The following is a 27,985-nucleotide window of genomic DNA, read 5'->3' on the forward strand; positions in this document are numbered from 1 at the left end:
GGATCCGCGACCTACCCGCGCACATGGCCGTCAGGCCGGCGCCTCGGATTCTAGCACGCCGGGGGGAACAAAACCACATGCTCGCTCCATACGCGCACGCGGCGCTACCTCGAGAGCCCCCACGGCCATGGCCCATCTCCGCCGCGCGGCAGCCCCGGATCAGTGACGTCCTGGCGCCCTGCTAGTCGTCCAGGCCACCAGTAAAAACGCTGCCGGAGCCGCCCGAATCTCAAAGCGATCCGCTCGTGCGCCACCACGCAGTGCGCAGCGAAACATGGATCCCATGTCCAGCGGCGGCATGTTTTCTGGACGCCAACTTTTCTGTGCTGCTGCTCGGTGATGGCGATGGAAGCGGTGGCGTGCGTGCGTGCTTGCTTGGTCGTCCACGCACGTCCGGATTTGAGGCGAGGCCGCTTTGACCCTTGAGACGCGGTCATGTCATGTGCTGGAGCCTGGCCGTCCGTGCGTCGCCCCGTCGCCGTGCGCGTAGGGCGGGGACGAGCAAGCACGGTGTGCCGTTGTGCGCCGTGCGTTGCACAGTGTCGGTCAATCATGAGCCCTAGCTCCAGGCTTTCCTTGCCCTGGTTGCTGGGCTGCTGGCTCCCGTTTCGGCCGCAAGAGCAGACGTGCAGTCACTGCGCGCCATCTCCATCACTTCATTCAGTGCCCTCTCTGTCTCTACACTGTTTGCTTGTTGGTTTCAGCCAGACTTATTTAACCAGCTTCCTCTCACAATAAATTAGCACCAGCCAATCTAAACCAGCCTAGAAATCAACCAACGAACACGCCGTCTGTCTGTCACTCTCTTTGTGTGCCTTCCAGCTATCTCGTGTCGTGCGGCTTCACGATCTCTTCTTATTTCGCCGGTCCGACGTCAAGGTGTTTGATCTGGTGACTAAAATGGGGTGTCACGTCGCATGGGGTGTTCGAATAATAATAAAATAAATAAATTATAGAATCCGTCGATAATCTACGAGACGAATTTATTAAATCAAATTAATTCGTCATTAGTACATATTTACTGTAGCACCACATTGTCAAATCATGAACTAATTAGGCTTAAAAGATTCGTCTCGTAAATTAGTCGTAAACTGTGTAATTAGTTTCATAATTAATTTATATTTCATACTCTATGTACCAAACATCCGATGGCGCCTAAAGTTTAAGACGAGGAACCACGCACAGTCCAAGGTCCACCAGTTTGGGCGCTTGGCTCAGCCTCCGAGCTCCGTTCTTCTTGCATTGCCCGTTCTTGCGCCTGTGCTGTGCCCCAGCGCATTGCAGGTCTTCGTTTCGTGTTCCTCTGCAGTTCTCAGAGCAGAGATGAGGAGATCGTCTCAGGGGATGATGAGCCAAAGCTACGATGCGGGCAGCGGGAGGGGGCTGCTGTCCTGCTACGTCAAGGCGAAGCCGAGGCCGTCCAAGTGGGACGACGCCCAGCGGTGGCTGTCCTCCTCCCGGGCGAACGACGACGACCGGCGACGGAGCTCCTGCGCGGACGACCGGCTCCTGCTGCCGTCGGCGTCGCAGAAGGGGCGGCACTCGTGGAGTGCCGCGGACGGCGCCCGCCCTGCCCGCGGCGCTGGGGCTGGGCGCGAGGGACGACGGGGATGCGGAGGCGGAGGCGGAGGCTGAGTCCGAGACCAAGAGGGTGGACACCGTTCTGGCGTACGGGCAGCCGCCGCGGTGCCTCTCGCTGCGGGACATCGGCACGGAGATGACGCCGGTCGGGAGTAAGGAGCCGTCCAGGGCCAACACCCCACGCGCTACACTACCGGCCACGCCGGCACCGGCGCCGTCCACGGCGGGGCGCGCGAACCGCGCACCGCGGCGCCGACGGGATTCCTCGACGGACGGCGGATCGCCACCGGGACCTAGCGGCAGCGGACCGCGGCGCAGGCTTCGAGTGCGGCGACGCCCAGGAGCGCAAGGAATCGGCGCCCGGTGCGCCGCCGCCGACGGCCGTGTCGGCCGCGACGGCGTGGGACTGCCGCCGAGCGCGCCAAGCACATGGCCAGGTGAGGTGACCGCCATCTGACGTTGTCGGCTACTACCAAGCACCAATGCGCGCTTTCTCCTCCGCACGTTGCTGAACCATGTGATGTGAGGCAAAGGCGGGGCAACAAACGCCACTGCCACGGTAACAGTGTTCGAGCACCGCCGGTGCATGCACTGGAGTGGGTTGCCTGTGTTGTTGCCTCTGTGTCTCTGACTCACCGATGAGTCATCATCAAGTCGAAATGCCAAGTGCATGCGCCTTTTTCGCAGCTTGCACTGTACTGTGCGTGCTGACGACTGTCACCGACGCGCCCTTCTCGCAGGTACCGGCGCGAGGAGATGAAAATACAGGCCTGGGAAAACCGGCGACGGCAAAAGGCGGAGCCTGCAGATGAAGACGACGGAGGTATCAATGATCATGGCCATATGTTTCAGTTTCATCAGTCTAGGAAAAAAAGATAAAAAAACTGGACATGATTCGTCACTCTAGAAATTGAGATGGGCCTTCGTTTCGTCGCTGGGCAGGCCAAGGTGGAGAGGATGAAGCGGCGGGCGCAGGAGAAGACGGCGAGCAAGCTGGCCTCGGCGCAGGCGGCGGCCAGGGAGAAGCGCGCGCAGGCGGAGGCCAAGCTGAACCGGCACGCCGCGCGGGTCGGGGACAGGGCGGACGCGCTGAGGCGGACCGGGCACCTGCCGTCGTCGTCCTCCGTGTTCTCGCTCAAGCTGCCGCTGATGTGCAGCTGAGAGGCGAAGGCGAGCTCGTGCACGTGCAGATTAGCGAGGGCGTATTTCCAGGCACATTTAACTTTAGTCCTAATCTGATCTGGAAACTCCAATTCCTTCATGATCTTGGACTTTTTCTTGGGTGGATAATATCATTCTAATTATCTTTCTAATTCTTGGTGGAGGTTTTCCATCCCTGGTCTTTGTCCCTGCTTCCAAAAGAGCCCTCCCTGTTCCCAGGCGTCGATACGTAACGTAGCCGAGGAATTCTTTTTCCGTTGTCTGTGACGACGACGGAGACTGCAGACCAGAGGAGGCGTGCGTTGTGGCACCGCAGTTGACACGGGTGCTGTTCAGAGTTTCAGTCACTCGACACAAGTCCTGGTCGAACTGACGCCACGGTTGGGATGCTGCTCGCGTCCTTGTGTTTCAGCCGAGCGGTTTGTGATGCACACAGGCACACGGCACATAGAGTTGTAGACAGTTGTTTTTTTTGTCTGCAGAAGTCAATAAAGAACATAAAGATTTTATGTCTTATTCACCGTTTTCATTTTGAAAATTGTACAGTACGAAGGGAGCGACACTGGTAAATTAAAGGTTCAACGCGTCAAAAGAGAGTACGCATTGAGGGCGGGGAGCGAGGACGAGTGGTGCTCTGCTCTTGAAGAAAGAATCCGGAGGGGATATGCTGCATCCGTCCAATTCGATATCAACATTTGTAGGGGTGAAAAATGTGCCGACCGGCGTATTTTACATTTTGACTGAAAATAGAGAAGGGAAGCAACTGACTATAGCTTAATTAGATAGTGCATTTTAAGAGTGTTCGTCTGGTATTAATTTTTTTACTGTAGCAGCTGAAAACACGGTTTATACTGGAATTTTGTGAGAGAAAAATACTGTTCCGGCTGGGAAAAAAAGTCAGCCGGCCAGCCGAACACGCTGTTCGTTTTGCTCACTGTTCGGAGCCTTCATGTTCTTCTCAAATCAGCTTCTGTATACAATCGAACGAGGTGATTACTGTCATGCCGTGTGACGGGGGAGGAAGAAAGTGGTTGGGGAAAAGGAATACATGTGACCAAGTGTCTAAGTTGTAGTATTATTGGAGAGGCTTTTTGATTTTTTTAAGATAATGGAAAAGGCTTTTTGGTGTACTACTAACTCTTAGATGATGTGGCAAAATATGAGATAGTAAGAGCATCTTCAGCGGTAGGAGAAAAATCAAACTAAAAAACTAGTTATTGGGGAGATATAAAAGGTGTTTTGGGATTTTATAAAGGTCTCTAGTAGAATGAAAAAAATTCCATCCCCAATGAGAAAAAGCGGTGGATCAGGGAGAAGAGGTCTCCCCTTAATTTGAGGACGGGAGGATATGATTTTAGGGTTAAGATTTTAATTTTCTCATTGGAGATGGGTGGGGACTGTTGGAGCTACAAAATCTTCAAAATAACAATTTTTTTTGTCATTGGATGTTAGAAAAATCGGACTGCCGGAGACGTTCTAAGTTGCTCAACGGATGGACTTGCCCATATGTCTTTTGGGGCTTTCTCAATTATTCAGTTAACTGAACCAGAAACCAAAATAATAGGAACAAAATTGGGTTACTTAGAATTATTAGAGACCAAATTGTAACTTAACATTTCAGTTTTGGTTATTTTGGTTTTGATCTTAGATATTTTGATATAGTTTTCGGTCATCTATTACTAGTTATATGCCCATCACTATTTTTGCGTTCTGTTCACATGATTTTCGACGTCAACACCTTCTTGCAACTAGATATGTCTGTCGGTGTTTTCGGACCACCGACGAGTACATTTGTATTTTCGCGTCTGGCTCGGATGGTGTGCTCGGAGGACACAAGGGTTTATACTGGTTCGGGTGGAACGTCCCTACGTCCAGTTCGCTGCTGCTCGTGTTGCCGTCACTTGGTTTGCAGTAGGGGTTACAAATAGGCGAGAGAGGGAGAGTATCCCAAGTCTCTGGTGGAAGGAGTGAATGGGTGCTGAGAGCTCACTTACCGCTCAGCCGTGTGCTCGTGTCGTGCTCTTAGTGTCCAGATCCTCATTTCATGGGGCGGTCTGCTTCCCCTTTTATAGGCAAAGGAAAAGCGCGGGTTATAGAGGAGGAAAAGGAGAAGAACGAGAGAAAGAAGAAGGCTTCTAGGGTTGTCGGGTCCTTCTTCTCCTTCATGCGGGTCCCACCGATCCTGTAGATGTCAACTAGGGATGGCTCTATGTCGCGGCCCTGTTCGTCACTAGCTCCATGCGCAGGCGTCATCTGCCGGTCATGGCGTTCCACTCCGTCCCGACGGACGTCGTGGTGAACTGACGCGCCTGTCAGCATCTGTACAAGGATTAGGCAGAACAGCACCGACACGCTAGACACTGTTCTTGATGTAAATCCCCAGGTATGGCCCGTCATAGCCACGGGTTACATCGAGGCATGCCAGCCTCTTCCCTGGTGTCAGAGTTTTGACCCTAGGTCCATACGCTTGGACCTGGAGTGGTTGGCGGCGGTATGGGTCCCCGTCGAACGAAACGGAACCCGCGTCCTCGAGGTCGGGCGAGATGGAGCCCACGACCTTGGGCAAGACGGAAAACGCGTTCTTGGGGTTGGGTGAGACAGAGCCCTACACCCAAGGGGTCGGGCGAGACGGAGCCCGCGGCCTCGAGGTCGAGCAAGACAGAGCCTACGACCTCAAGGTCGGGCGAGACAGAGCCCGCGGCCATGGGCGAGAAAGAACCTGTGTCCTTGGGGTCGAGCGAGACAGGGCCTACATCCAAGGGGTCGGGCGAGACGGGGCCCGCACCTAAGGGGTCGGGCGAGACGGAGCTCGTGGCCTCGAGATCGGTCGTGACGGAGCCCACGGCCTTGGGGTCGGTCATGACCTTTTAATACGTCTCGAGCCATCCAGAGAAGTCAGCATGGGTGCTAACTTCCTTGCTCATGGCATTGTCGGGTATCGATATTAGGGATACCTAAGTGCCGGTAACACGAGCAATAGCGAACTAGATGTAGGGATGTTCTATCCGAACCAGTATAACCCCTTAGTGTCCTCCTGAGCACACCATCGAGCCAGATGCGCAAATACAAATTTACTCTTTGGTGGTTCGAAAACACCGACAGTTGACGCACCTAGGTAGGGGCTTTTTACGTATCTCGATGTCCACATCAGGCCTCAGACGACTAGTCACAGTCGTCAGCTGGGTCCTAGATGTGCACAGTGCGCTTCGGGAACCTGGACTTCTTCGTTACGACGGAGGGAGAGTTGGCGAGGTTCCCATTGTCGTCCAGCCACTCCACTCCGCCAGCCTCAACATGATCGCCGAGATGCTTGAGGAGCTGTAGCTATGCGCACCGAAGGCCCACACCCCTTGGGAGCAACCAGCTCCTCAGCTTCGATTACCGAAGGCTAGAGCGCTAGCTCGGCGCCTTCCTAGGGACCCCGACCGTCCTGGGAGGACCTGCGCCGCCTCAACTTCTCGTTCGCCAATGTCATGATGTAGCTTGCCGGAGGAGAGCTGTTCTCCCTTGAATACCTCATCCAGAGCGTCTCGACAACGCTCCCGTTCGGTCTGCACAACGCCTGCAGAGACCGTTGGCCACCTTGTGGCGCATCACATGCCCCCATCCCCTACGAACAGTCGAGTTCATGGGGGATGACCGAATACTTTATGGAATCTTTCCACGACCTTCTCGCGAGAGAATCAGAGTCGCCCTCTGACTCTGACTCTAGCAGGGGGAGCCATCACCCCTCATGAGAATGTTTCATGGCAGGTACCCCTGAGGGATACATCAAAAAGCATCCATGAGGGAGGGGCTACCCCAACAAATGACCTCGACGATGAGGTCAAGGGGGAAGTAGGGGCCCCACCTCGCCTATGGGTAGAGCAGCTGAGGGCCGTGACACCAAGAGCTCGAAGAAGCATGACTCTAGCTCAAGTAGGAACGCACGAAGCTCGAGCGAGAGACCGAGTGCCATGGAGACGGTGGGCGTGCGCGTGGCATGGCCTACAATGTGAACCGGAGGATCATCGAGGATGATGAAGCCCTCCCACACTTAACTCGGGCAAGCCAGAACATCGCTGCCATGGGGGCCTTGCTCCGAGGGCTTCCAAAGCCCTGCGACACCCGAGGATCATCGGGCCTATCATGAGATTCGCACGCTACTCGAGCGTGCGGCAACGCAGCAGGCCGAGAGCTCGCTGTCCAAACGACGCAAGCTCAACGCCAGCCAGCGTGCGCCCTTGGAGCGACCCGACAGGGACGTGTCAATCCACCAAGCACAGCGAGGCGATAGGCCACACGCCGTAGCCCTAGTGCATGAGCGTCTTGTCCTCCACCCTAACACGCGCAACACCCTATGTAACACCCTAGGTGTTTATCACCAGTTAAGCAATGGGTTTGAGCTCAAACATGACATGTAAAGTGGTAATCAAGGTGTCAAGATACAATCTACATGATGGAGCTCCAACTTAAACTTGGGCCACGCACAATTGCTTATATATGGACCCTTGTTAAGATTATGCAAGAGTAATGCTAAACATGCTTCTTCCATGTACATTACATCCACATGCATCCATCTAGACCCGTGGAAAAGTTTCATGAAGTTTGGAATAAAAAAGTCACATGAAATGATAAGTCATATCTTTGCATGAATTGCTTTATCAAGTGAATGGAAACCTATGAAGTCAACCAAACCTTGGTACCTTGCTCAAACAACTCTACTTGCACTCATGAACAAATGTTATGAAGGGTTCATGTTGAGCAGGTGGCCAGAAAATGCTCTAATGGATCAAAAAGGATAATATAAGCTTCATCGTGATCCTATTTTGGTCAAAGTAGACCAGTAGGTTCTATACTAGTTTTGAGGTTGGACCTTAAATGAAAGTTGTAGTCCATATCATGTAGAACAAACTTGGTTTTTGGACTAAGAGCTAGATCAGCTTGGAAGTAAGTCAAATCAAGGTCACAAGATCGAATTTGATGTGGTTTTCAACACTTAGAATTATTCTAAGTTAGTTTCGCTAAGCAACGACGTTGACATTCCATGTTCTCCAAAATTCGCTAAGCAACTTGAGTTGGTCTAAAAATAAAAGTGGAAGGTTATATTATGCAGAAGAGCATGCAAAAAGTTGGAACCCGTTTGGCTTCGTGTTGATGGTTAATTCTGAGTTTTTCCTAATCACCGTCGTCACGCTGACAAACCAAAGTTAGGAGCATGTTATCTGCTAAACCATAACCCTAATGACCCTGAACCCTTAAGCAAAGTTGGAGAGCATCAGGTGTAGACCAAACTTCATTTTGGGCCCATGTCCAAATTTGGCCTGCAAACGGCCCAGAATCATGCCCCACGCTGGTCGCTTTGCTGCCCGCCACGTGCTCGGTAAAACGCCTCAATGGGCGGCGCGTGTCCAAGGCATGGCCGCCATGCACAGAGCACACCCACCATTGCCGCGTGCCGCTTGCCGTGTGGCTGCCCTGTCGCGTCCCTGGCGCCCTTCTTGAGTGAAAATCGAGTGCCTGAGCTCCCTCTAGCTCACTCGCTCACCCTCCCATCGCCTCTCTCGCTCTGACCTCGCGCCTGCGCGTTTGCCAGAGCACGGCCGCCATAGCCGCCGTGGCCAAACTCCATTGCCACCGCCACTCCTTCTCCTACAGTCCTCCCGTGCCACCACCGAGTACGCCTACGCTCTGCGACCGACTCCCCAAGCCCTAGGCCGAGCCGTGACCCACCGTGTGCTCGTTGTCGACGAAGCTGCCGCTGCCGGCAACGCTGGCCTGGCGATGCTCTGTTGCTGCGCCACTGCTGCCTACTGCTTGGCCAGCCAGGGCCAGGCATGGCCACGGCGGTCCACGGCCAAGCCCCAGCACCGCCCCTCTGGGGCCGCCGAAGTCCCTCTCCAGCCGGCCAAGTTGGCCGCCGGCCGGCCACCAAGCTCTGCGTCCGTCTGTGAGTTGGAGAAGACGATGGACCTCGCGCGGCAATAAGGGAAAAGGCAGGGGGGTTTGTGAAGAACTAGTGACTCTAGTGAATAGTGCCGAGAAGGGTCAATTCGCTGACGTTTAATTTATGTTTTCACATGGACTCCGATGCAAGATTTCAATTTCCTATTTCTCTGGTTTTTACAGATTTGAATGCTCTAATTTGAAAATCCGTATTAATTAGTAGAAAAATCCTAAAATAACAAATGTGGACTTTTTGGAATCCTTGTGAAATTCTATATGTACTAGATCAATAATATTACATGTTTTAGTTGAAAGGTTTATCTGTAAAAATAGATTTAGGCAGTTAGGTTCTTAATGCTAGTCATGTCTTGTTCTTTTTATAAATGCAGTTATTTTACTCAAATAAATGTGAAATTTTTATGGAGTGTTACTGATGTGATTAGTGATGTCTGGTAAAAATTTCAGTATTTTAGGCTTGATAGTTTAAGATATATAAAAATAATAAATTACCTATATTGTCTTACCCCTATTCTGAATAGGTCTGCAAGATTAAATTAATTGGCTTAGTTAGGTTATGAATCATGACTTTATGATAATACATGAGTTGTATTACTTTTATTAATCTTTTCAAAAAGCTAAATATCATGATTTTTGGTTAAGTAGATCTTGAGTTATACTTGCTTAAATATCAGTGGCTGTTTCTGCCCAAACTCTGACAGGGTTACCTTGTTGGTATTGTGGGGCCTTCTGAATAGTATAATTAGCTTTAGGTGTTTACAACAAAGTTGTTTAGAACTTGATAATATTTCTAAAAAGTCTAGAACCACATTTATTGGACATGTATAACTCCATTTATAGCTGTTTAAAGCGGCATGTCAGTTTCTAGTCTATGGTTTGGACAGAGATGCAATTATTGAATTAATTGACCCTTCTAACTGTAGAATCATCTTAATATGAGAATAGGAAAGTTGTAGGTAACTTCCTAGGCTTTTCAAAAAGTTATGGTTCATGTTTGTTGGAGATCTAGAACTCCAGTTGTGCTTCTCTAAAGTTCTTATCAGTTTTCTGTACCACTGTTGTTGGGTTGCAATTGCAGTTTTGCTTGTGCAATTATATTCGTGGTGTAAATGATGTTTACTATGGTTGTATTGAATACAAAAGTTGTAGCAAATTTCATGATATTGCTTGTATTCAAATTGTGAGGTCATAGGCCAGATAGCGTAGGAGTTACATGACTTTTAAGTATTTGGTCAGGTTTTAATTGTATTCTGAGCAGATCTGAAAGATGATAGTGTTTGATCTAGTTATGATTTGAATGAGCTTTTAGTGATAGTAACAAAGTTGTAGAAAATTCCATAAGCTTTCCAGGATGTCTTCTTGTAAGTCTTTTGGATTTGTGTAACTCCAGTTATAGCTAAATCTTGTAGCTGCTGTTTGCATGTTCAGAAATTGACAGATTCCAATTATAGTTGTTTGCTTGTATATTGCTAAGTGTGGCTCATACCTTGGATGATGGTTGAGTTAGAATACCTGAGATCTTGGGAAATTTGTGTCATGCTTGGTGTTGTCATATTCTTTGCTATTGTGGGATGATAAATTGTGCGATATTTAAAGTAGGCAATACGAAAGTGCTTGTGCATGTTAATGTAACCTTGTGCTTGTCTTACTTACTGCATGCGATGCATTGTCTATTGCACTTCCATGTATTCATACACTTGCATCTTGCATCTCATCTAGGTGCGCTAGATGAACCATGTGAAGGATGTGATGTTGGAGCCAAACCCGAAGACAGCGTTATGATGGATCTATCCCGAAGATGGAAGGACTAAGCAAGTGCTAGGACCTAAAATGTCACTAGGACGGTGCCACCTAACTGAACTGACTTGTGTCAGATCCCAGGCAAGCCCCAGAGCATATTAAGCCTCCTAATTTCCAAAATACAGTTATAGTATTATTGTTACATATATATATTGTTGCATTAAGTTTAGGTGTTAGGATGCAAACACTTGCTGCATTGGTTATCCAATCCTTGTCCAGATATTGATACCCTGAATCCTATGTAGCTCAGGCTCATGTAGTGCTTAGCCCTGCTTAAACACAGTAGAAGTCAGGTGATTTCCTGTCACCTGCGAGATATAGGAAGATACATATGTCACGGTTGGCTATATTTGCTATCGTGGAAAAGAACCAGTCTTAATTTGAAATGAAGACCGGACGGAGGCTTGCCGGTTTGTAGTGACTCCGTCTATGTCGCTTAAGGACTGAATCTTGGAGCCTTTCCTATTCATGTTGAACGTATGCCTCTCTCTTAGTTGGCCGGGTCTGGAGACCGACCACGAAGCCGAGTAGCTCACCTCAAGGCCAGGAGTCGATAAGTATAAAGTGCGCCTCGGAAGGGAGCCGTAGGCGTGAGTCCAAGGGCAGGTGATTTAAAAGTCCTGATCAGTCCTGGCAGAAGGGTAATCCCTGAGAGTGCTAGGCGCTGATCGAACCCAGCGAATTTAGGTTCCTAAGTTGTCCCAAAGGTGACCCACGGCTACCCTTGCAAAGTATGCCAGGGCTGAGAGTTAGGAATACCCCCTCAGCTGAGTTGTAATTCGATTCGAGTCACCAGTCTCTCCCGGTTAGTGAGAACTTGACGGGCTTATCTCCAAAGTAGATACACTAAATAACCTAATGGTTCGGAAATGATGATGACAGCCTTATTATACCTGCTATGGTTAATATTGATTGCTCCTAATAAGTGAGTGCTCTAGTACAGGTGCTAATCTAGTGGGCAGGTAAATGATGATAAGCTTGATGCTAAGTTTTAATTGGTCACTAGATTCATAAGCTCTTTTATGCAACTGTGTTAAGCTAGCCCACCTTATAAGCCTTGTATGACCCTTGGTGTCCTTTATTTCTGGTTTTGACAGGTAAGTCTAGCTGAGTACCTTCTCGTACTCAGGGTTTATCTCACCATGTTGCAGGTGAAGTTCTCGGCCTATGAAGATGGTGGCTAACCGCCGATGGCTCGGTGATTCTATAGTTACTTCTCATCTATATGCTTTTATTCGGATTATGTCACTTATGCTAGCAATGTATTTGAAACATATATTAATGTAATCTTTTGAAAGCTATGTTGTTTTCACTAATCAGGTTTTGAAACCCAAACTTGTACTATTATTTGTGAATCCACTTGTAATATTATTTTCCGCTGCAACCCTGTGTATGTGATGTGTATTTGCTTAATCACGCGATCTTGGTTATGATGTTGATTTACCGAGGTCTTTCGGGACACTCGGCGGACTACCAGGGTTTATATGAGTGAAGGTATGTGTGTGTCAACGTGTTAGCAGGGGACAACCATACTTGATCTTGTATAAATTGGGTGGTTCTGTTACAGCTGGTATCAGAGCAAGGTTAAGCTTAATACTGTCATGTACATTATTTTAAAAATAAAGTTTTGGTTTTAAAAAGCCTATTTTAACTAAAACTTTAGCTACAGGCAAATTTGTCAAAAACTAATTTGCAAAACTATGCTAGCGACATCCTCCTTTATGCCTAGTTAAGGACTATTAGGTGGCTATCTAAGTACTAACATGGGGGTTTTTACTTTCGTCGTCCATACGGCGTGCTATGGTATGGATGCCATTCATTTGAATGGTAATGTATGGATCAATTGCCTCTACGCCCAGGTAAGTGTGAGTTATGAGAGCATGACCATCCAACTGTTGGTCTAGGGAAAAGTTAGCTGTGGTTACTAGAATATTTACATGTCACGCATATGTATATATGAAGGTACTTAATTGCGAGTATATTTATCGGGTAGCTATGGATATCGAAGTATATACATTTGGGGATGTATATATGGAGAGTATCTTAGTTTACTACTTTCATTGTGCGCTTATTTATCTCTTGTGGGGATGGGCTGCAATGAATTTACCTGCAGGTACGCTAACCATGAATGCGTAGATTGAATATGGCTGACGACTAGCTATATATCGAGAGAGTACATGTTATGCCACCGACATAGAACGTGATTGCCACCTTAGGCTGGCAATTTTGTGAGGATGAATAGGATGAGCATGCATCATGATTGTGCTTGTGCATAAATATGCTTTCGTCACCTTGTTCTAATGCTAAGTAACTTGTGATCAATGTGATGTCACTATTTTCCCTGTGTGAAGCTAGCCAAAATGCCTTGTCCCATGCTTCTTGAATAGCTATGCTTGAAGTTAGTGTGTGATTAGCTTTGCCTCGTATGTTGGCTTCCAAAGGAAATAGATGACGAGTTAATAGTTAACAAAAAGTTCACCCCTTTAAAAACTAAATTGCTAAATGTAAGTAAAACTTGTTTTGTAGAGATATCCACCTACTCAGTAAAAAGGAAACAAAAGATAACAATGCCTTACCACCATGTTTTGCCTAATATGTGTAGTGGTGTTGTTGTAGGTGACTGCTTGTTATGTACAAGCTTTGTGCTTAGTAATAGTCGCTTAAGCTAATCGGATTGAGTATATTCGAAATGCTCGCTTAAGACCATGATGTAGGTGTGGATGCTCGTTATCTAGGTAGTGCAGTAGCTATCACTCCTTTTGTCCTCGGTAAGCATACGAGTGTTGAATAAGCGCTATCCTAGAACAGCGTCCAAGTTTTGATAATCTCATGGTTGTCGTTTCCAATTAAGTTCTCTCTTAGGAACCTGAGCCTGTACACATGGTTGCTAGCCTTGAACATTGTGCTATGAAGACTTTATCTATGCCTTTGCTTGACCTTAGGTCCAAGCTTAGTCCCTTGAACGCTTGCATGTTTCGTGGTTGTCCCGCTCCTATGTGGGAGGACCCTACTGCAGAAGTCCTTGTTAGATCTCATTGCTCCTTTTCCTACGGATAATCTGGTGCAACGATGATCGCTATCTGCCCTGGCTTTAGAACCTTCTACTCGCAGATCATGTCATTGCTTTATCAACTCAATCCCTAGTTAGTGCAATGGCTCTGTTCCTCGAATCTCGTATATTTTGTCTCCAACTTCTTCAAGTCTCTGGATGTTTATTAGTCTTGATCTCCTGTTGCTGCTCGATAGGACCAAATCTCATGTTAATCTTTATCTAGTAATCACTTTGGTGGACACGAGGCGTTTGTGGAAATTTAGCAAGAGTCTCCTGCTTAGTTGCCTTCAGCAATTAGGCTATGTTCTTTTGTGCTGTGTTTTGATCTTCTGATCGCCTCCTTGTTGATTCCTAACCTTGTGACTATCCTTATTTGCTATCCCTCTTTTGCACAATGCTTGTTCTTACAATCTAATTGGTGCCACTGGAAATCTCACTTTGGTTGTATGTCCAGTAATGGTGCCACGATTAGTGATCTACGGTGCCATGATGAAACCGAGAGCCTCCTGTGGGTGCACACACAAGGCTGTGCTGCTCGGCATGCGCTAGTATCGGGGTTTCTAGTCATGATCCATTACAGAACTACACCGATGTGTTATTTTCACGTGAGCTCTTCCTTGATTATCTCTCCATATCTTATCGAAGATCCCTATATCAGATCGAAAGTAGAAGAGCTTCCGATTGAAGTCACAAAAAGGATATCCATTGAAGAACTGGTCACTGACATAAACATTAATAGACTACAAGAGGTGGTAGACAAGTGACTCCACTTGGTTGTCCCAGTATTAACGTCCGTCACCTAGTGAACAACTTATGTCATCATTGTTGGATCTAAAAGGCACACAACACTTAATGTTGGACAAGTTGTTAGTCAGATAAGAATCAAACGTCACATTATGATTATGACTTGGCTATCCAAGTCTTGATTATTATGTGCATGATAATCGCACGATCGAGATCAACCATCTCTAGTGTGACCCCTTGCCTACTGACTTCGATGACGGCCATCTGTTATGCGTCAATCACAACTATGTGGGCAAGAGTGAAGATTTAGAACTTTTAGTGTTGAGAAACAACTGATTAGTTACTAGTAGGAAGCTTAACCTCTGGCTAGGTGATAACTTTTTGCTAATTATGAAGGCCAGAGCTCACAAAACAATGTTAAGCAAACGAACAACAAAACCGGTCATCGATGCTAGTACTGCTTCCTTCTCCAAGCCCTATGTTGTCAAGTCAAGTCCATCTTGGACAATCACACAAATAGTGCTGGATGCTATATCAGCTAAGTAAAGAGCTAGAGAGAGCACGTTCTTAGTTTCGTTCAGCATCGTTATGTATATGGTGCTATCAAAGGATTATTTCGGATTCTATTGGATGAGGCACAAAAGGATAATAAGAGACGTTCCCTTATCTCAGTAGGACAGTCCCTCCATGAAGAGTATGCTTTGTGTTCCAAAAGCATAGTCACAAGTCCAATGCTTGTGCATAGTCAAGTTGCTGTCTAAATCAAACGATTTAAGTTGTTTCCTGAGAATCATATATGGAAAATCTTAGTCTACATCCTTAGAGAAAGGAGCTGCTGCTATACAAAGGGATCGAGAGTATAGAACACACACCACAACGTGTGAAGCAAAGAAAGAGAAGAACGAGAAATCTGTCCAGATTTTAGGGTATAAAACTGAACATCTTCAAGCCAACGATTAGTGACTCAAACAAAGTTGGATTGACCCCAAACCTGGTGATCTCATTCCTTGCTTAGGACCCTTCAATGTATTAAGTTGGCTTGAGTATTGGTTGAGTAAAACATCGGATTTGAGAGATATCTTGTCGGCTTGGTTTGCTGCTATTTCAGAACAGAGCAGTTTTGGTAGATGAATTGTTTGGATGGTCAAACGGTGTCCGGTTGAGTTGAATTTTGGTGAGTAGTTAGAAGACCCATGGATTTACATGCCCACCAAAATTTGTGCATATTGGAACAGTAGTTTGTGAGATATGAATAGAAAACCAAAGGGTACAGAATCTGCAATTTCGCTGTGACTGCGATCATCCTTTGCATTAGACGGTTGTGTTTGTAATTCATACCAAGAAATTACAACTTGTAGGTGTATTGCTGTTAGACAACCCTCCATACCCTTGAGAAGATTAATTGCACCCCTATGTGCCTTGCTTTTGCCCTCTTAGATCAGCAATGCGTGAGCAGTCAAGGTGTTCTAGAAGCCAAATTGTGCCCTTGCAATTCGAAAGTAATTGGAAAGATGTCAAACCATAGATTTTTGGATTGTGGTTTTTGAGATATTGATTGACCTAAGAATGGAAGCCTCGACGTCAAATATAGTTTAAGAAAGCTGGTTTTGCTATGATGCAAGTAAACCCAACTTGCTGTGCAACTGCACCACGAAGGCAAATTGTACTTAACCTGCTTGGTAGTGAACTAGTCCCTAGTTTTGTGATTACTTGCAACTTATGTTGCCCTCCAAGCCTCGCCAACATCCTTCTGCATCAATGGTTCTCCAACGCTGACATGCCTTTAGTGTCTTCCATGTGTTTTACCCAATAGGTTGCATCAGATTCAACCTAGATCACTGTTGCAACTTGGATCCAAAGGCTCCCTAAGGAATGATCATCGAGAACGTTGAGCCGACAGAGTCAGCTATTGCATTTACCACTCACTCGATAGACTCAGACAATACAGTGTGTTATCAAAGAAAGAGCACTGCACACATGGAACATTATGTAGCTTTCCATCAGTTGACATATGAGTGATTGCACCACTATAAATAGTTTGGATATTGGTTAACTAGCTTCTTGTACCCTCAAAGGATGTTTACCTCATCTATGATCACATTCTTTATGGAAAGTTGTGCTCGAGCCACTTTAGTAGATAACTGCTTTTCAAACCTTGTGAACAAATATAGCACCGTTGCAAGGAATATCCTTCAACTGACTACGATCTAGTGAAAGTCCATAAGTTATGTGCTATATCCACTAGGGAAGTAAATGCTACAAGTATTTAGTCTACGTTTGAATCACTCTTCGTACATCGAGGATGAAGTACGAAGGACAATGCTATCTTGGATTCCTTCCAATGTAACAATGCTTTATGGATGCTAACGAAAGAAATTCTTCAGACAACAACTTACGATGAAGAGCAAGTATCAGAAAGTGTCGTGACCAAATTAGCCTCTCTGATACTCCAAAGTTAAGTGGCCTAATGCTATCACTGATGCTATCACTGATGTTGGAAACTGGATGACATGTTTCTCTTCCCTTAAAAGTCTTTCGCACCGAATATCGGGACATGATTCCTTTAAGGGGGGAGGGCTGTAACACCCTAGGTGTTTATCACCAGTTAAGCAATGGGTTTGAGCTCAAACATGACATGTCAAGTGGTAATCAAGGTGTCAAGATCAAATCTACATGATGGAGCTCCAACTTAAACTTGGGCCACGCACAATTGCTTATATATGGACCCTTGTTAAGATTATGCAAGAGTAATGCTAAACATGCTTCTTCCATGTACATTACATCCACATGCATCCATCTAGACCCATGGAAAAGTTTCATGAAGTTTGGAATCAAAAAGTCACATGAAATGATAAGTCATATCTTTGCATGAATTGCTTTATCAAGTGGATGGAAACCTATGAAGTCAACCAAACCTTGGTACCTTGCTCAAACAACTCTACTTGCACTCATGAACAAATGTTATGAAGGGTTCATGTTGAGCAGGTGGCCAAAAAATGCTCCAATGGATCAAAAAGGATAATATAAGCTTCATCGTGATCCTATTTTGGTCAAAGTAGAACAGTAGGTTCTATACAAGTTTTGAGGTTGGAACTTAAATGAAAGTTGTAGTCCATATCATGTAGAACAAACTTGGTTTTTGGACTAAGAGCTAGATCAGCTTGGAAGTAAGTCAAATCGAGGTCACAAGATTGAATTTGCTGTGGTTTTCAACACTTAGAATTATTCTAAGTCAGTTTTGCTAAGCAACGACGTTGACATTCCGCGTTCTCCGAAATTCGCTAAGCAACTTGAGTTGGTCCAAAAATAAAAGTGGAAGGTTATATTATGCAGAAGAGCATGCAAAAAGTTGGAACCCATTTGGCTTCGTGTTGATGGTTAATTCTGAGTTTTCCTAATCACCGTCGTCACGCTGACAAACCAAAGTTAGGAGCATGTTATCTGCTAAACCATAACCCTAATGACCCTGAACCCTTAAGCAAAGTTGGAGAGCATCAGGTGTAGACCAAACTTCAGCAGAGCATTCTGGCGAACTCGACCCCGCTCCGGTGAGCGATTCCCGAGGAAGGAACGCTTACCATGGCGAAGTGACGCGAGGACGGGGTGCGCGAGGTGGAGGCGAGCTACGGGCGAGATGGAGATGGCTCAGGCGCACTAGAGCAGCTAGAACGGCCAACTCCGACGATGGCGCGTGGCGGAGGCGAGTGCTGCGGCTGCTGCTTGCACTGGCGGAGGCGAGAGAGCGAAGTGGAGGAGTGAGGAGGAGGTAGCGCGGTCGGGTAGGTGAAGGCGTGACAGGAGGCGCGCGGGGCAGGCCGGGGCTACCACCGCGCGGCGGGCGCTCTGACGTGGCGGGCACGCTCTGACGTGGCCGGGCGCGGCGCGTGGGAGCAGGGGAGCGGCGCGGAGGCAGGCCGGGCCGCCCTGAGCGGCTGACCGAAAGCGAGGCGGCGGCCCAGTAAAGTGAAAAAATGTGATTTTCCAAATTATTTTCTATTTTGATTTCATTCAATGCAAATTTTGAGTAATTTCAAAGTAGTTTCAAACTTTGGTCCAAAAATAAAAGTTGCTCAAAAATTTATCTCTACAACTTTGCTTTTATGCCCAAAGTCAAATTCCAAATTATTTTGAATTATAGATTTAAAGTCAATTAAATCCCAAAACCCTAATTTTGAAGAATTATTTTAAAAGCGTAATTTGGCAAAACTTTGAATATAAACTTTGCTCCAAATTACATCCTAAATGTTTATAAGCTATCTTAGTGATCAAAACATGAATCATGGCATCCAAACATGAGCGTGGCATTTCACATTGTTTGAAACATGAATGAATTTCAATCAACTTAAGCACCACATGAAATGATACTTCATTTCTTTCGAAATGAAATGCGTGAATGATGCTTATGCATGAGGTGATGATGATTATGCTCATGGGATAATGTTAGTGCATGCTTAACACCGAGGTGTTACACAATTGCTTTCCTAAGTTGTTCCATAAACCAAACCCAGTTGTCTTTTTTGTCTCAGAGTCAAAGAAGCCAATGCTAAAGGAAAACAACCAGTTATGGCCATCTAGAGCTAAGGCTGCTGGCATGTGGCCATTCCAGGACCCATTCAGAGCAGTGGAGTCTACACTGATATAAGGCCTATAGCCATTCAAAAAACCATCTATACTTGCTTTGAATGCACATAAGAATCTGCTAAACCTAAACTTTGCCTTCATCATCCGTGATAGTGTCTATCTCTACCACACTACCAGGTGATCTCAGTTCTATCTCAACCTTTATCCTATACAACCAATCGAAAGAATCATTCCACTTATCAAAAAGCTTTTCAGATGCTCTTCTAGTCCCATTGTACACTGTCTGGTAGGGGATGTCAATACCATATTTGAATTTCAACTCATTTTTCATCTCTGTAGCCCCCATTGATTCCTTCTTCTTTAAGAATTGAACTGCTCTCTCTACCACCCATTTTATTGAGGCCATAGTGTTAGCTTCAACCCTTTGTGTAGATGCACACTTATGATCTTGGTTATTTATTTGAATCTGTATGTACAAAAAAAGCCATACATAAATATAATTGAAAGACTTCAAACCACCAGTTCAATGGAGAAGATGCAATGCAAACAAAAACTACAACAAACATGTGTATAAAATCAGAAAATGTACCCTGACACTGCCATCATGTTGGGTTCTGGCTCTAAGTTTTCATGGGCAGCCTAGAGCATCATAGCAGACCCTATATCTTTCTGTGTCTGAATGCTCAGTAACAAGCTCAAACTCCCTTTTTATAGCATATTGTTTAATTGCTAGCCTAAGCTCCTCCATGCTGGGATACACAGTGCCTACACTCATATCAGGATTGTCCCTGTCCCATTCATACAGTGGCTCTTCATGAGCAATGTCCATCAACATCAACAGTTGATGCATTCATGTCTTCATGCATCTGTGCTGACATAGCTAGAATTGGCACCTCTTGTGTACCATGTTCTTCCTCTCTTGCCTTAGCTTCCTTGAATCCCATAGCCTCATATATCTGATCCTCATCAACAAGCTGTGTAGCAGTACCATCATCTTTAGGATTCTCTTGAATGGTTAGAATGCTCCAATCAACTACTACTACAGGTTGTTCATCATGGGGGGGTGGGGTGCTACAAGTATCACCATAGCCTTCAACATCATTAGGCTCTGCACTATGTTCATTAGTCACACCAGAGACACGTCTAGCTCTAGAAGCAGCTGAACTAGCATTGTCATTACACACACATTTCTTGACAACATCAACTGTAAGAAAAGCCACCCTCTCATCCCAGTGGTCCTTCATCATTTGCTGCACATGTTCATCCCTCCTAAGCTTCACTCAGAGCAAGTCTCTTAGTCTACAACCCAGACTGCAAGTGTTTGAGAAGGCCCCTAGATAGTCTTTGTTAATAAATCATCATGGAATTTAGCAAGAGAATACTGATCGTTCCTATCAAACCAGATGTCATGCTGCTACTCTGCCATGTCCACTGGACCATATTCATCAGCAACATATGGACCAACCTTAACAACTAGCCTAAATGCACTGCTAGGATCGATCTTGGCATCATCATAGACATGGAAAAACATGAGCAAGTACAGACTAAGTACTACACACCTACTGTGGTAAAGTGCTTACCAAGGAGGGCAATCACCAGTGACCATTGCGACATGGATCAGATGGAGACGTACTACATCAATCGCCTATGAAGAAAATAGCAGAGCAAGACGAAATCAGCGAACATTAACCTAATCCCTAACCCTACTCGGCGCGGGCTCTGTGTCTCAGTTACAAAGTAGGGCACGTACCTTTGATCTGTCGATGATGGATGTGCCGAAGAACACCAAGGTTGTCGTCCATGGTGGCCCGTGGCGGTGGAGACGAGCAGGATGGGGGCGGCGGGCGGGCAGAGGAAGGAGGCGGCGGCGAACGAAATGGGGAGGGGGAAAAGGGAGAGGGCAACGGTGCATCTAATTGAAAGATGGCCGGGGCAGCGGGGTCATTTCCCGTGCCGGTGCCAGCGTGTCAGCACGAGCTGGCGTGCCACATAGGTGAAAGTGGTAAAAATGAAAGGAGCACGAACTAAAACGACTAAATTGTAAGCGTCATTCTAAAAGTGTGATTCTTGTAAGTGGCGATCATAATAATGGTAAATATGTAAAAAGCCTACCCGGCGGCTCCGCTTGTGTCTAAAAAAAATAGGTCCCAAAACAAACACCCTATGATTTTCCGCGATCAAACTGAAATTTTCTCTCGCTCAAAAGTAAAAAAAACGAGCCTGCCCTAAACTGAACTTCTCAAAGACTCGTGTACAGTGTAAACTCGTGACTGCCCCTCCCATGGCGAGCACGCGAAGCAGCTCATCGCCTTCTCGGGGCGCCGGCGATGGAAAGAAGCGCCTCGAAGCACTGGCCCTGGACAGGGTAGCGGAGGCCGCCGACGCAGTTGCCTCCGCTGCGTGCGCCGGCGAGGTGGTCCGCGCGATTCACGCCGTCGCATCCCTCCTCTTCCCCGTCGACTCTGAGGCCGTCGCCGGTGAGGTCCCGAGCCCTAACCTCCCATGGCTCTGCACCTATGCTTAAATAATATCTACTTCTTACCACTTGTGGTCTCTAATTCGTGTCGTATGTGTGCACTCTCTCGCCTGCAGGTACCGTCGAGGAACCCTTCAGGAGGCAGGTGAGACTTTGTGATAGTTTGAAGGCACTAGTTAATTTATTTGAGCGGATTTTTGTTTTTTTTTATTTTACGAAATCTTGCTATATTTATGTGACAAATATGGTCTCCTAGAAAGATTGATTGATGGGATGTCTCTGTCGAAACGAGAAAGTCTGTTTTCACTTGCATAGGTGCATTGGTTTTATATTTAGATAGATATACAACTGAGGTTGTACAAGTTATATTCTGTAAAAAATCGCCATCTAGCTAAGCACTGAAATAGATTAATGTGCCACAAGATCTTGTGGTTGATAATCATTTGTGTGACATATTACATGAATGATTCCATCATGGGTAACACAGCGTGTTACTGAGACCACTTTTACACTTAGGTGAGAAGTTAGCAGTACCCAAGTATGGAATTGTTTGAACCTTTGTCTAGTGATGAAAGTATGAAACATTCATGACAGTGTACTGAGTGTAAATTTGGGAGATAAATTAGTGTTTTCAAAGGCACATACCTCTTTCTGTGTGATATGGAAAATTTGAGTTTAGAACCATGGTATTTGGAGGTTTCACCACTTCCTGTTTTCTCAGATTGTTGAAGCTGTAACCCTCAGCAATGATGAAAGGGGATCTTGGAGGTGTGCCTTTTATCATGGTCCAGCATTTCCTACTATGACTAAGATATTGCTTGGCAGTAAGTGTACTACTCTGTCTTTACACCTAAGTATTCACAAACAATGAATAGTATCTGCCTCTGCCAACTGCAGTCTCATACTGCCATGATTCATTTATGTCCACTGTCAGCTACAATCTCATGGCATGAATTAGTTGTTTGCACTTAATACAAAATTGATTTGTGCCATCAATCAGAAGGGATCTTCTAGAGTCCTTTAAAAAAAATACATTACAGATAAAATTTGTTGAAGAATGAAGTATTGAATTTCATGTCCAAACTCATTTATATCCACTGTGTCTTGGGTGAAAGCAAGAAAGGCCTGCTTGCTGGCAATCTTGTGGAGCACTCTGTCTGCCAATCGTCCTTAATTGCTTGTTCAATCATATACTCTTCCCATCACTTCTACTTAAAAATGAAAAAAATTTCAAATGTGGCAGTGTTGAACGAGAGGTGAATCCAACTTTTATTTGAACACCAGTTGTTTGTGTCCCTTGTTGTCTTTACAGCAATTTGGTTCTCATGCCCCCATGGACATCTAGAATGTTCAGAAGATTTTAATTAGTTACTAAGCACGTTGTCAATTTGTTACTCTTAAACATTTTTAGCACTCTCCAATCCATTCTGCCACTTTGGTTGTCAGATGTTGCCTTGAAGTGGTTGCCGAAGATTAATGACTCTGCAAGGAAAGAGATTTATGATTCATTTTTTGTCAAAGGGCCTCCAACTGAAGTGATTCAAGCTCTTGTTCCAGCGCTATCTGAAAAAGAAGTTTCTAAGGAGGACCATCGGACTTTTTGCTCGAACCTTGAAAGGTTATATTCATAAATAGGTCCCTTGCAGTTTAGCTTTGTGGACTTCACTAGGTCCCTTGCCTTTGCAACATTTATGCTGTGGATGTTTATGTATGTATACTGTTGTTCATTCTAGTTATCGCAATAGCAATTGGGGCATATTTTCATCTTATCTTTAGCTAGTTGTTGTTATTTCTTGGAAGTTTGAATTCCATGTGGTATTTCCTTTTGCTCTCACGTGATATCTTTTTTAAGTTTGTTACTTAAGAGTTTTACTTATTTCAGGCTACTGATTCTATGCTTACTTGATAATAAGGGGGTTTTCCAAATTGTTGTGGACTTTACTTGTTCTAATAAGCATGGTGAAGACATTCACAACCCAGATAAAACAATATCCGTATCAAGGGTTGCACAATTACTTGCGTCTGTTCCAGATAAAGCAAGATTGGGAGCTTCAGCTGCACTTACATCAGCGTATCCTTTTCCGCTATGGAGTATCTTATACTTTACTAGACAATTAACCTGGGTATCTTGTTCCTTCCTTGCGGTATGTTATGTTGCAGTGCGCCCACAGATCATAATAAAAAAAAAATTGGGTCAAAACTTTTTTTGCCATTTATTTCTGAGTTTGTCGTTTTCAAACTCAAATAATGTTCTTCTGATTTGTACTTGTAATTGTAAATGCTTAACACAAACAAGCTCATTCTTCAAGCATGTTGTCAGCCAACTTCTTGCTGGTGCAGAAGCAGCAACTATTGAGTTGGCTGCTGACAAAGAGGCTAATGAACATTGTGTCTTGAGTTCTATGTTCCACTTTGTGGGTGAAGTGCTATCTCGTGTTTGTCGTCGTGGGTCTACTGGTGAGTATTAATCTCTCAAAGTGCAGTTTTATATTTTGATTGTTCTATGAACTTAAAACATGTTTGGTTCTTTGGCATAAAGTTTGTACAATTTAAGCTTTGTGGTATTTGTTTGCTACCACTGTCACACAGCAAGGAAGCAGATCATTTGCTTGTATGTCTGATAACATCTTGTTGGTTTCAGGTATTTTAGTTGCTGAATTGATTCCTAAGATTCGCAATCACCTACATAGATGTGTGCCACCAGATCATAGGGCCACAAGTCCTGAGATGATCCAGCATGTTTGCCAGTCTCAGTTTTGGTTCAATATGGTTGAAGCAATGAGAGATCAGCATTCTATTGAAAGGTTGACAGAAGAGTTGTTGCGTCAACTTGCATCACATCATATAAGTGATGAAGAGGCTTATTGGATTCTGTGGACCCTCTTTAATCAGAGCTTCAAGCGTTTAACTGTCATGAGGTGAGTTAGGACCGGTCGATTTGAATTCTAAGCAACACTGGAAGTCAATCTTCTGGTAGCTTAGTGATTAATTTTTTAGTTCATCTACATATGTGGCATGCAGTATGCTACTCCCTCCATTCCAAATTATGACATTTTGGGTTTTCTAGATACATAACTTTTGTTATGCACTTAGAATACACTGTGGGCGCATTCTCTGAGGTTATTTCTTTGCACATTCTCACTACAATTATTCATCTTTCCGATCACTGTGTAGTATAAATTATTTGGATGTGTTCTCTGAGGTGTACTTTGTGATGAATATTGTTTTTTTAGTATGCCATATTGCCATCAACATTTTCAAGTCAACGTGTATGTATTTTGGCCTCTCATATAAGCACCTATTTCATTGATACATAATTATCCCACATAATTATCTTTTCTTTATGTTTGGTTTTTTAATGTGAATAATACCATCCAAATCCATATCACTATGAAGGATCCATATCACTATGAAGGGCTATGTTTCATGCATTACTTTCGTTATACATCCTACCCATGCATGGCTATTCAATGTACAAATGGAGTAGGAAACTTTAGCATCTACTAAATTTGTGAAGTACTTCTATGTGTTTTTTTTCAGTTTCCCTCATTATGTAGCTTCATCTCATCTTACTTTAGGGCGATGTTTGTTGACAAGTTTTTACTCTGGAAAACATTTCCTTTATGCTGCCTGAGATGGATTCTTCACTACACTGTCTTTGAATGTCCACCAAATTCAACCACAGAAATTCTGATGCAAAGGACACCGAACTTTTTTGGTATATTGCAAAGTTTGGTTAGTATTTGGTCCAGGAAAGAGTTTATTCAATCATATTCAGTGGAGCAACAAGCTTGTATCCTTTGAGCCACTGAAAATTACATTGCTTCATTTTTTTATACAAGTATTATTTGGCATCATTCTCCTTAATAAATGCAGATATTACTGCAGCAATTGGATTATGTTTAGAAAAGATAACAAAAAAAGAATTAGAAACAACTAAAGATGTATTGAATTCTATTCTTCAAGGAGTAAGCTGTGAGTTCACCCCTGTACATTAGCTTAGCAGAATTTGATACGAATAACCATGACATCTTCTTGCTGATTTTTTTTTTTTTTTGTCACTCTAGGCAGGTTAGAGAGCCCAATTGATTTAATACGGAAGATGGCTAGTGCTGTTGCATTGACATTCTCTAAAGTTGTTGATCCGAAAAATCCTCTGTACCTTGATGACAACTGTTGTGAAAATGTTGATTGGGACTTTGGGGTTCTATCTCCAAAGGAGATTAAAGCCCCTTTAGATGCTGTAGAATCTAAAACTAAACCAAAAGCACGTGAGAACAAGAGAAATGCGGGTGAGAAGAAGGCAAAAGCAATAAAACATGATATTCCAGATGTCAGAGCGAAAATCGTGGAGATCAATTCTATAGATCATGATCAAATGTCTGATACTGCTACGAATGGGCAGTTTGAGGAGGAAGAATGTGATGAGGAAATCATGAACGTGGATGCATACAGTGATTCATCCCTAGAGCCATATGATCTATCAGATGATGACACAGATTTGCAAAAAAAATTCAGCCACCTGAGTGATCTTGCAGCAGCACTAAGAAAACCTGATGATCCAGATGGTGTAAGTTCCCAATTACTACTATCAATTCTTTACAAAGAAAATATTACAAAATCCTGAGCTTTTCTTTGTTGTTTCTTTTCTGTACCCAAGGTTGAAAATGCTCTTAATTATGCGGAAAAGCTTGTGAGAGCATCACCTGATGAATTACGCTACAACTCTGGTGACCTTGTTAGAGCACTGGTGCATGTTCGCTGTTCTGATGTGGCAATGGAAGGAGAGGAAGATTCTGCTGAAGAAAAGAGACAGAAGGCATTGGTTGCCTTGCTGGTAACCTGCCCATTTGAATCTCTAGATGTTCTGACAAAATTGCTATATTCATCTAGTGTGGATATTGGTCAGCGCATTTTGATTATTGATGCTATGACTGAGGCAGCACAGGAGCTTGCTGAAACTAAAACTGTGAAGACAGAACAGCGACGTGGTAACTTGATAACTGACACTTCTCCCTCTTGGCTGGTTCCGACTAATATAGGACCTCCTGGGGCAGGCCCTTGGAGAGAGGTCTCTGAACCAGGAACACTTTTAAGTTGGTCACACCGTTATGAAAGAGAAGTTCCATCTAAATCAGGTCAATTGAAATCAGGAAAATCTCGTAAATGGGGTCTTGGAAAAGCGAAAGACTTGCAGGTCGAGTGGTCTAAAAATAGATTTCCTTTGTATGCCGCTGCTTTTATGCTCCCTGTGATGCAAGGATATGATAAAAGATCACATGGTGTTGACTTGCTTAATCGGGACTTTGTTGTCCTCGGTAAATTGATATACATGCTCGGTGTCTGTATGAAGTCTATGGCCATGCATCCAGAAGCATCAGCTCTAGCTCCCGCTCTTCTTGACATGATAAGATCTAGGTATTCACCACCAGAACTGTCTACATGTTTAGAAACTTGTATGTCAACCTTGTTTTTCTAAATATTAACGCGAACTCTTTTTCTATAGAGATGTTTCACGACATGCTGAAGCATATGTCAGAAGGTCTGCGTTATTTGCAGCGTCTTGCATATTGATATCTTTGCATCCGTCATATGTGGCGTCATCTCTTATTGAAGGCAACCAGGACATTTCTACTGGATTAGAGTGGATACGCACATGGGCTCTTCAAGTTGCTGAAGCTGATCCTGATACAGAATGCACATCGGTAAGTACTGCGATCATTACTGGGAAGTTATATATCACCTGTATCTATATGTCTCATATGGTTCTGCTCCGTGGCATATAGTACCCCTTTTAGCCCCATAATCATGGTACACAGGTACAGTACTACAACCAGCAAGCAAGTTAAGGGAAAATGTAATATTGAATTCGAATTCTGTGGCCTTTGCTTTGCTTTTAGTCTGGAAAGAAATTTGTTTACTTGGTGAAATGATTTACTATATCACCGCATAATCTTAACTTCACACTTTCTAGACATGACACTGCCAATCATCCCATTTTGTTGTCCCATCGAGTGACTTTTTCAGTAATTCATGGGCTTGTGTTGTATAGAGAAACCTTGCTAGCGATCCATGTTGGATATACAAGCTTGTGCTGTGCTGTATAGTGAAACCTCACTAACAATCCATGTTGGATATACAATCTCTGTTAATACTGTTGCTTATGGTGTTTTCTCTCATGCTTGACTCCTTTAGATGGCCATGACCTGCCTGCGGCTCCATTCTGAGATGGCTCTTCAGACATCGCGCGCACTGGAATCTGCAGATCACTCCAAGACTGGCAGAGCCATACCTTCTAAGCTTGACAGCATTATCCTACCATTCGGAAACATGATGTGATAAACTGTATAAGTTGTGGAGGGATGTGTCCTGCTGTTGTACATAACTTACGTAGCAAATTATGGTTATTTTAGTAGGTCTACCGTCAAGTTGTACCAGCTGTTTACGTGCTGGTCCTATGGCAGTCTGAAAGGCGAGGAGAGTGAGAGATTGAAACTATATATACAGATTTTGGAATTATAGATCGTATTGTTCTTTTCCAGGGAGCGGTTAGACAGTTCTGAAGCCCCTATATATTCATAGCGGCTGTGCATTTCGCCATTTCGTGATGGAGCCAATAGCTAGCAATAACACAACTGCAAAGGTTT

General features: G+C 44.7%; 1 protein-coding gene and 1 pseudogene across 1 annotated transcript; both read left to right on the plus strand.

Moving 5' to 3' along the window:
- The first annotated feature begins 1,245 nt into the window (after nt 1-1,245).
- Nucleotides 1,246-2,804, plus strand: LOC136532159 (uncharacterized protein At3g61260-like; annotated as a pseudogene).
- An 18,273-nt stretch (nt 2,805-21,077) lies between these two features.
- Nucleotides 21,078-27,864, plus strand: LOC136532161 (uncharacterized). The gene is made up of 13 exons (XM_066524764.1): nt 21,078-21,339; nt 21,455-21,483; nt 22,060-22,162; nt 22,785-22,956; nt 23,221-23,409; nt 23,635-23,795; nt 23,980-24,256; nt 24,917-25,131; nt 25,215-25,313; nt 25,406-25,908; nt 25,999-26,756; nt 26,845-27,043; nt 27,534-27,864. The coding sequence occupies exons 1-13, from the start codon at nt 21,144-21,146 to the stop codon at nt 27,675-27,677; spliced, it is 3,045 nt and encodes a 1,014-aa protein (XP_066380861.1). The 5' UTR covers nt 21,078-21,143; the 3' UTR covers nt 27,678-27,864.
- Nucleotides 27,865-27,985: the final 121 nt, after the last annotated feature.

Source organism: Miscanthus floridulus, unplaced genomic scaffold (assembly GCF_019320115.1).
Source record: "Miscanthus floridulus cultivar M001 unplaced genomic scaffold, ASM1932011v1 fs_542_2_3, whole genome shotgun sequence".
Taxonomy (NCBI): Eukaryota; Viridiplantae; Streptophyta; class Magnoliopsida; order Poales; family Poaceae; genus Miscanthus; species Miscanthus floridulus.

Coding starts and splice junctions, on each gene's coding strand:
- LOC136532161 (XM_066524764.1), top strand. CDS start 21,144: ATGGCGAGCACGCGAAGCAGCTCATCGCCTTCTCGGGGCGCCGGCGAT. Junction 22,163..22,784: donor GACTAAGATATTGCTTGGCA/GTAAGTGTACTA, acceptor TTTGGTTGTCAG/ATGTTGCCTTGAAGTGGTTG. Junction 27,044..27,533: donor CTGATACAGAATGCACATCG/GTAAGTACTGCG, acceptor TGACTCCTTTAG/ATGGCCATGACCTGCCTGCG.